General features: G+C 29.4%; 1 protein-coding gene across 1 annotated transcript; it reads left to right on the top strand.

Moving 5' to 3' along the window:
• The first annotated feature begins 9,543 nt into the window (after positions 1-9,543).
• Positions 9,544-10,182, top strand: LOC107889918 (uncharacterized). The gene is made up of 3 exons (XM_016814456.1): positions 9,544-9,856; positions 9,908-10,006; positions 10,076-10,182. The coding sequence occupies exons 1-3, from the start codon at positions 9,544-9,546 to the stop codon at positions 10,180-10,182; spliced, it is 519 nt and encodes a 172-aa protein (XP_016669945.1).
• Positions 10,183-10,500: the final 318 nt, after the last annotated feature.

Here is a 10,500-nt window from a genome sequence, read left to right as displayed (position 1 = left end):
CTTAACTTTACAATATGATTCATGAGCTCTCATTGTTTTTGTGAAATTTGCTATTTTAGTCACTATACTGGGATTTGTTTTCACATAATTTGACATTCTAACTTTCATTAATGTCAAATGATTATCACCGCTAAAATATTATGTTAGTCCGGAATTTTTCTTTTAAAATGACAAATTAATTAAAAATAACCATTTTGATAATCATAACACAAATTTTGAGATAAATAATCTGAATTAAGGATAGATAAATATCAAAATAATTAATGAACTTTGATCTAATATGTAATATTATATATGAATTTTGATTTTGTGTGTTTTTAACTTAAAATTTGGTTTGATTTAATTTTCACAAATCACTAATAATATGATTAAATTAGCATAATTTTATGTTGATATATTGTATACATAATCAATTATATTAATCCAATATAAAAATAGATATATGTATTCATTTCTTTAAATGTGTACAATTGAACCAAAATTAAAGTTTCATGTATATATATAAACCACAATTCAAATCTCTTGTGTATAATTACATCAAATTAATATTCATGTATAAAATTACACTTTAAACAAAAGTTCATATATAATTTGATATTTATCCCATAATAATATGAGATCAAATTATGCCTAATTAAATAACAAGTATTAAGTTCTCAAATTAAATATAATAAAGGGTGAAAACCATAATTTAAACCTAATTTTTTTATTTTTTTAACTACAGTTCATAAACTATTCATTACTCACTCAACTTCTGAAATTACAAAATATTATAAATTTAAACACACTCGAATTAAGATGCTATAGCAATTATTCAAACCGAGGTACTGGTTATTTGTTTATTGTTAACAATTTTCGGGCTGTATTTTTGTAAACCAATTCATGGAACTTGCTTAGCTCTTTTTTAAAATTTATACTTGAAATGTTGGGGATAGAGATAAACTAGAGAGGGGCGTGCTTAGCACTTAATCTGAAGTGGATCCTATATGAATTGTTTATTTTATGTTCATTGTTCATGCATCTCTGACTTCTTGCAGGGGAAGGAATCTTCATATGGAAACTCCATAATATAACCCTTGAGTAAAAGATATGCATTAATGCCATTTTCGACATGTGTTTTAACATTTTTTTAAAAATAATATAATCAATCATTGTTTATGGGTGAAATAAAAAATTTACTTTAAAAATTAAAAGGTGTAATTTTATCATATTGGGATCGATTTATATAAATAATGAAATAGAAAATATTAAATATAAATTTTATGTGAAAAACCTCTCCGAAGAGGATAAAATTCACTGGCAAAGGATACTTCGACTTTTCACTAAATGAATAAACAAATAAGAGTATAATATGAAAAAAAATAAACCTACTGTATTAAAAATACATTACCCAAATCCTTGAATATAAAAGACTATAATGATTAAAATATTCCTAAAGTAATCAGAATTTGGCGGGGAGAAAAAGTTCTACTTAACTATCAAAATATGACTGTATTATTTGAGGAATATGTCGTGTTGTTGTGATGTCATATGCATACTTGTCACAACATCACCCTCTCCGTCAATTAGAGAACTCGTTGCGTCGTCATGACATCTCAACATCAGTGTTATCCACTTCATGCCTATTTTGCCTTTGTCTTTGTTAAGTGCCTACAAACTATCCGATAAATACGAGGCATACCCCACATATCATTATATAAATTTATGATTTCATAAATTTTGAAAGAATTTATTATTTTTAAGAGAGGTAAAGTCACAACTTGTCCCATTTTTACCGAAGCATATTACAAACCCAAAGAGAAAATAAAAGTTTAAACATTAAAAATATTATTATTAAAAGCGCAGTTATCAACCTTAAAAAATTAATTTACGTAAATCATAAAACAGATCCTAAAAATTTTCATATATTTATATTTATATATGTGTCAAAATAAAAAATAATTAAAAATGGGGGATAATCGAAAGTAATTTCTTGAGAGGTGAATATCATAATTGACAGTTAAGAAAAGCAACCTCAGCAGGGTAAAAACTGGGAAAGGGAAAAGTGACAAAGTTGATGAAGCTATAGTCTCATCACTTGCTTATCTGTTGATTACAATTTCTGAATTGACATCAAAACTAATTACAATGACATATTTGACTAAATTAGCTAAGCGAATTTGATATAATCTCAAATAATCTTAAACTAAAGAAAAAAAAAAGGGAACTTGAAAGCTGAGTATTGGATCATCGAATAAGGTTTTAATATGACAAAATGTAAATTTTTGGATACAACCCTTAACTTGAAATGATGATTTTAAACCTTTTTTACAATTATTATTTTCTAGTCAAATAAGGTAGGCTGTTCTATTAAGCTAAAGCTCCAACACACCTAACAATATTAATAAAATAAAATAAAACATCAGTTTTGTAGTAACCATAGGCTTGTTTTTATGTTGTCATCATTGTACGATATTAATTAATCGTCAAGGCTATCATCATCAACGATGTATTAATATATACAAAAACAACTTACATTATTTTGCTTTAATTATACAATGTTCTTTCGTGTTCACACTATAAAAATTAAAAAGGATAGATAATGGTCGACATTATAAATGAGATCAATTTTTAAAAAAAAAAAATAGTTTGTTAATTTGTAAGAATTATTTTATTGGCAACTTATCTTTTTTATGGTCCTTAATTAATCTCCCACAAGAAATTAAACAAAGGCCAAGTGATTGGTCTTGATTTAACCCAAAATCTATAATATAATATAATATATATAGGATTATTATTTAATATATTAAAATATATAATGATATTGAATAAATATTCTTCAATATGCTATGTCATTCTTAAAATAAATTTATCAAATATTAGATATATATTTTAAAAAATATCTGATAGACTTCAAACATATAATTCAGTAATCAAGGTAGGTGGAGAAAATGGCTCAAACCGGATTAGCTCAAGCCTATAAAAAAAGTTGATGCAAAATATAATGGTTAAACCTGAAAACACTAATATTATTGTTTTTTAAGAGCAAATAAACTTCTATATATTTGAATAGAAGATATAGATACATTACGTAAAATCTAAACTATGACTATTGGCACGCGAGAAACAAAATATTTGAGAATCTCTTTATTTATAATCCAACAAACTTTTAAAGTTGAATACTATGGAATTATATATATGTTTTTTAGTTTATCAAACTAACAAATTTATTCCTAACCATTGACTTTATTTTTATTTATTAAAATATGTAATTGTTAGAATTTCTCTAGGGGTTGACAATAGGGGTAAGCAAAATTCAATTTGATTCGAAAAACTCGATAAAAAATTTAAATTTTGAATTAAATAGTTTGAGTTATTTGAGTTAATTGAGTTATTCAAATCAACTCGAATAAAAAAATAAGTTTATTGGTTTAATTCGAATATGAATTACACAATTTGAGTTATTCGAGAATTCAAATAAGAAAAGGCAAAACTACATTGTTTTGATAAATGTTTATCTTTTCTAAAGTTAAAAGTCAAAACCATTAAGTTAAAAAGTAAAATTATGTCGTTTTGAAAAATATTTACCAATTAAGTTAAAAGGCAAAATCATTATATTGTTTATGTAGTTAAATAATCTTGTATTTCATCTACTAGTTAAATAATCGGTCCATGTAAACGTAACATTAAGTATAAATAATATGATTCGTTAACTCGACTCGAAATTTTTTGACTTGATTTGATTTGATTCCAAAAAAATTCAACTTGAGTTTGATTACTAAAATAAGATTCGTCAACTCAACTAACTCAAAATTTTTTCTTCGATTCGACTTGACGCGACTGGACTCGATCGAATACTCACCTTAATTGGCACTCTAGATTTAATATTGAAATTAAAATAATAATTCAGAATAAGATAATCCATTTTTCTTTTTTGGGCTTCAAAGCCGAATCTTAAAATTCATGGGCCAAAATTGTCCAACTAAGTCAGATCAGCTACGGAGAAATTATTAAAATCTATCCTCCATATAAGAATAATTATCAAATAATAATTAACTATCTATATCAAATACAACTAAAGACGGTTACAAAAGAAAAAAAAATCACACTATCTATATACATATAGAAGGTAAGTCTTTTGACACATAGGTGTCCAAACTATAATTGGTTTTTTTTTTCATTAATGAGAACTACTTTAATTTTTAATATAATTTAGTATCTATATTTTTATATATTTTTATAATATTATTAACGAGTTCAAAAATATTATTAACCAATTCAAATAGCTAAAACTATTAACTTTTTTTTATTAAAATATTACATAATTATATATAATTTAAATGACCTAAGAGTTCTTAGAGACTAACATACAGATTAGCATTTCTTTTGAGTTTGTCTTGCTATTTTTTTTGACAGTATAAGATAATGATCAAATTTCGGTTTTAGCCCTTATACTAATGTCATTATTTTTTTCTAATATTTTTAATTATTTCAATTAAAATATTAGTACCAAATTTTCAATCAGTCACTACTCTAACAAAAAAAAATTATCATGAGAAGTTCAAACGAGTGTTTCTAAGAAAAAAATTTTAATCAATATTTTTATTTTTACATGATTACCAAGTGAAAATATAATTTTTTTTTAATTTTCAAAGGTCACACCAGTGAATTTATTAGAATAATTTTAATGGCAATAATAACTAGCATGGATTTTAAATTTAAAAAAAAAATTAGAGGGAGCAAATTCTTGAAAATAAAAGATACTAAATTCTCAAAGTGTGAATTTATAGAGACAGAACATATTTTAACCTTTAACTTTTTACTTTATAATTTGATACAAATAAATAATCAACCCTAAGCAAAACGTAGTGAAAATTATGCTAGTATATATAAAAGGAATGCCAAAGACATTCCTTTCATGGCACGTGTGAAACCTTTAATATTCTTTACATTATATAACTATGATCAAATTTTAGTATTAGTCTTTATATTATATTCATATTTGAAAATTATTCTCTATACCTTAATTTTTGACATAATTTAATACTTTAAATTTTATCATGTTGTTAGCTAGTCCAAATATTTTATTCCGATTAAAATATTTATTCTGATTAAAATGTTGATGTAAATTTTTAATAATTTTAGTACTGTTAAAATTCTATACTCTTCATGGATAATGAATGCCTCATAAACACTTGTAAAGCTTTTTATATTTTTTAGATTATATAAAAATGGTCAAATTTTAATTTTGGTCCCTATACTATGCTCATTTGAAATTTGATCTCTGTACTTTAATTTTTGACATTAAAATGTTTATGTGATTTTTTTTTAAAGAATTGTTAGCACCAATAAAATTCTATACTTTATGTATAAAAGGAACACAAAACAATTGTAAAGCTTTTAATATCTTTTTAGATTATATAACAACGATCAAATTTTAGTTTTAGTCATTGTACTATGCTCATATTTGAAATTTAATCTCTATACCTTAAATTTTGACATAATTTAGTACCTAAACTTTTATAATTTCGTTAGCTAGTCTAGATATTTTATCCTGATTAAACTATTGATGTGAACTTTTAAGAATTGTTAGTACCGTTAAAATTTTATACTCTCTATGTAAAAGAAATGCCTTCTTCTTTTTGTTCAAGACACGTGTGAAGCTTTTAATAATTTTTAGATTATATAATAATGGCTAAATTTCAGTTTTCTTCCCTCCTATATTTGAAATTTAATCTCTATACTTTAATTTTTGACATAATTTAGTACCTCTACTTTTATAATATCGTTAGTTAGTCTAAATTCTTTATTTTGATTAAAGTGTTGATGTGAATTTTTAAAAATTTTTAACACAATAAATTTTTTTATTAAATTTAGGTTCATTACAATGCCTTTTTTAAAATATAAATTTAACCGAGTACTTTTTTAATTTCAATATATCACATTTATGAATTTAACATAAAAAAATTAATAGGGTTAACAATTAGAACTGAATTTGAACTATGAAAAGTAAAATGACGAAATTCCTAAAAATAAAAGTATGAGACTAAATTTTGAATGTACAAAGAGTATAGAGCTTAGAACATATTTTGACCTTCAAATTTTTACTCTATAATTTGATTCAAAAACTAATTAACCCAATACGAAACGTGGGTCGAGAACCATATAATATATGTAAATGGAAGTTTTTTTTTGTTAAAACAATAAGAACCGCTAAAAAATGATAATTTTATTTAGTTTTACAAGCAATACATATCTGAAACAAATATAATCAAAACTAGCGACTTACTAAGTTTTATGCTTACTCCCTCTCCTTTCCATTTTCTTATAGTGCCACTTAATTAGCTCGAGGATCATCGGACGTCGGAGGAATTGATCACACTATCAATCGAAGCACTTGGTATAATTGGTTTTATTATTTTAAATATGGCATGTATAGGGCTTAGAATTTTGAAGTTGGTGTCATGCTAATTTGGCCAAATGTTTTGGCTTGAGATGAATCCCTTCATTTTGTATTAAGCCTTGGAATAATGGCTAATGTTCATTATTGATATATGCAAATGATGATATTTTAATGAATGAGATAATGCCTTGTATGGCTAATTATACCTTGTATTTTTGAATGGATGTTGTTATATTGTGTTTCAGGGTGGCAAAGGGCTTGGTAAATAGCACTATATTGTCCACATAGGTAGACACACGGGCGTGTGTCTTGGCCGTGTGTGACACATGGCCAGCCTCATGGGCATGTTGTCCGGTGTCCCCTGCACGTAAAATTTACAAGTCAGAATGCATGGTAGTAAACACACAGTAGAGACACGGCCGTGTGTCTCAGTCGTGTGGAGACATGGCCTTTGGCCACTGACGTGTGCCTCGGCCATGTGCCCTAAATTGGATGCTAACGTCAGAAATAGAATGCCAAGGTTTTTAGACACTGGCTAAGACACGGGCGTGTCATGGCCGTGCGGAGACACGGGCCATGGACACGGGCGTGTGACAGGCCATGTGAAAACCCCTATATGATCAAATTTAAAATTTAATTCACACTGGTATGGGACACGGGCTTGTCCCTAGATGCTTAGGCCGTGTGTGTCACACGAGCCATTAGCACGGCCATGTTATAAGGATCACACGGGCATGTTGCCCTTCCACACGGGCGTGTGCCCTGTTTCAAGAATCATTTTTATTAAATCAGTTTAAGGACCTGAGTTGGTTACGAATGGTTTCGAATGAAAGTTTGAGGCCTCGTAGGTCCACATTAAGAAGTTTAAACAAAGTTCGAAAATATTTGATTTGCAAACGTTCAAGTTGAGTAACGCCTCATATTTCATCCCGACGTAAGGTACGGGTGTGGGGTGTTACACACATTGCTCAATTCAGCCCAAAAACACATTATGGCAAAATTTACATTTTTCCCCTAACTTTTCAACATTTTACACTTTAGTCCCTAGGCTCGTAAAATGAATTTCACTCAATTTCTTCACAATCCAAGTCTAGCCGATTGTTGTTTGTACTCACAAAAGCCCACAATTTTCATTTATTTACAATTTTCTACTCATTTTATAGACTTTTACAAATAAGCCCCTATTTGACGTTTTTATCGAAAATCACTTTGCAAAAGTCGTTTAACAAACAACAAACATGGATTTTCTACCATCAAACATCAAAATACAAGCATATTCATCATGGGTAAAATTTCAAACTTTGACATTCTTTCAAATTAGTCCTTGAAATAGCTAAATCAAGTTACAATGATCTCAAAAATATAAAAATCATTAAAAACGGGACAAGAACGGACTTACAATCAAGCTTGAACGCTTGGCCAAAACCTTAGCTATGGTTTCCCCCAAAATTTCGGCTATATGGGACTAAATCGAAGAAGATGACATCTTTTATTTAGTTATTTTGGCTTTATTTACCAAATTACCTATTCACCTTTCACTTAAACTTTGAAAATTTACCTACTCCATATCCATTTTTGTCCATCCTAAAGTATAATGGTCTAATTACCATTTAAGGACCTCTAATTTAGATTTTCATAACAATTTACTACCTTTAGCCTATAGAACTCAAATTTTGCACCTATTGCAATTTAGTCCTTCTAGTCAAATTGAGTACTCAATCGATAAAATTTCTTAATGAAATTTTCACACAATTATTCTATCATGCTGTAGACCTTAAAGAAATAGTAAAACAACTATTTCTACTTCAGATTTGTGGTCCCAAAACCACTATTCTGATTTGACCCAAAAACGGGCTGTTACACTTTTAATCGATTGTGGTGGAATTTTTTTATGTTGATGTGGCAGGAACAGGTTTTGGAGCGAGGAAAAAAGGAGTGAAGTTTTGTCAAGGCAAAGTGCAGACAGTTTGCCATCATGGATGCCGTGGCAATGCCGGGAAGACCAAGTCAATATTTTTCATGCAATAGTTCAAATTCAAATAAACCCCCTAGAGAAGATAATCACAAGCTGTTAGCAGACCCTAGCCTAATCTATCTATAAAAATCGGTGAAGGGGACCTTACAAACGACAAAGAAAAAGTGAGTTGGGACCTCACAAACTTATAATGAAGAATATGAGATCTTGGAAAAGATTGCCAACAACGATTATCAGTATCCGACAATGAGAGTTAGGACGGGTAAGAGAGTTTTCAGTACCATTGAGCTTGATGCAATCACTTCATTAACAACCCATGTATCTTTTCTAGTTAATATGATTAAGACCATGAAAAATCCAACTGTAGTCCATGAGGTAAAATCAGCAGAGTTTTCATGCATTTATTGTGGTGAAAATAATGTGTTTGAAAAATGCCCATCAAACCCAACGTCAGTATATAGTGGTAATTCCAATCGAAATAGCAATCCATATTCCAACACTTACAACTTAGGGTGGAAGCATCATCCGAATTTTAGTTGAGGTAATCAAGGTGCAGGAAATTTCAACAATGCCGCAAGACAAAATGTTAACAATGCACCACCTGATTATAATCATCCTATGCCTAGGAAAAATGATCAACAAGGTCAAGTATCATTTTATAATTCTATTGAAGACTTGTTAAAGGAATATATGGACAATAATGATTTCGTAATTTAGAGTCAAGTAACATCTCTCCGAGCGTTTGAAAATCAAGTGAGGCAAATAGCGAATGCTCTAAATTTTAGGCCACAAGGAGCATTTCCGAGTGATACCAAACAATTCAAGAACATAAGGCAAGGAGCATTGCAAAGTAATCACCCTTAGAAGCGGGATTCAGTTGACTGATATTGTTCACGATGTCGTGGTAGAAGAGGATAATGCAAGTAACAATCAGGTAAAGATCCCAGAAGCATCTGAAAAGTATACAACACCTGAAAATGATAAGCAAAAGAATGCTGTGGCCGAACTAGATCATGTTGCCAATAAAAATGCCAGAGCAAAATAATATTAGCAACCTGAAGGATGACTGTCTCTACCTTTTTCATAGCGGTTCCATAAATCCAAACAAGATACCCAGTTTAAAAGATTTTTAGAGGTATTGAAGCAACTCCATATTAATATATCGCTAGCCGAAGCTTTGGATCAAATGCCCAATTACATGAAATTCATGAAAGATATACTATCGAAGAAGTGCCAATTGGGAGAGTTTGAGACTGTTGCTCTTACTGAAGGGTGCACAACAATGTTGATAAATAAGCTGCCTTCAAAGTTAAAAGACCGAGGGAGTTTTACAATCCCATGTTCAATTGGAAATCATTATGTAGGAAAAGCATTATGTGATCTAAGCACAAGTATAAATCTAATGCCTATGTATATTTTTAGGAAACTAGGAATTGGGAAAGCAAGACCTACTACTGTTACGTTGCAACTGGCTGATCGATCTTACGCCCATTCAGAAGGTAAAATTGAATATGTATTGGTAAGGGGGGATAAATTTATCTTTCTTGTAGATTTTCTTATCTTAGAATGTGAAGCTGACCATGGTGTACATATTATTCTTAGAAGACCATTTCTTACTATTGGCAGAACCCTAGTTGATGTACAGAAAGGTGAGCTAACTATGAGAGTGAATGATCAATAGGTTACTTTTAATGTGTTTAATGCATTAAAATGTGTAGATGAGAATGAGGAGTGTCAAACCATTGGCTTCATAGAAGCAGAAGTGGACGAATTTGTAAAATTTTGCTACAGCAATTCTGACAGTGGAGACAATTTGATAGAGTAAGGTGACATAGCAAGTTTTGAAGAGCTTGGTGAATTTATGGAAGCCCAGCAGATAATCAATAGGCCAGGGAAGAAATTTGAATCCCTGGATTTGACAGAACAATCATTTAAGCCACCTAAACCATATGTAGAGGAATCTCCCATTCTAGAGTTAAAGCCTCTACCACAGTTCGAGGCTAAGCCTTGTGTAATGTGTACCCAAGAAGGGGGTGTGTAACACCCCTAACGCGTATCTATCTCTGGAATAGGGTTACAATGCATTACCAGAGGTTTTAAATCAAACGAACATAAATTTCAAACTTTTCAAATCATGTCAATA

Source organism: Gossypium hirsutum, chromosome A09 (assembly GCF_007990345.1).
Source record: "Gossypium hirsutum isolate 1008001.06 chromosome A09, Gossypium_hirsutum_v2.1, whole genome shotgun sequence".
Lineage (NCBI taxonomy): Eukaryota > Viridiplantae > Streptophyta > Magnoliopsida > Malvales > Malvaceae > Gossypium > Gossypium hirsutum.
Note: the sequence above shows the minus strand (reverse complement) of the source record. Positions and strands in the feature narration are given on the sequence as shown.

Coding starts and splice junctions, on each gene's coding strand:
- LOC107889918 (XM_016814456.1), top strand. CDS start 9,544: ATGCCCAATTACATGAAATTCATGAAAGATATACTATCGAAGAAGTGC. Junction 9,857..9,907: donor ATCTTACGCCCATTCAGAAG/GTAAAATTGAAT, acceptor TCTTTCTTGTAG/ATTTTCTTATCTTAGAATGT. Junction 10,007..10,075: donor CCTAGTTGATGTACAGAAAG/GTGAGCTAACTA, acceptor TAAAATGTGTAG/ATGAGAATGAGGAGTGTCAA.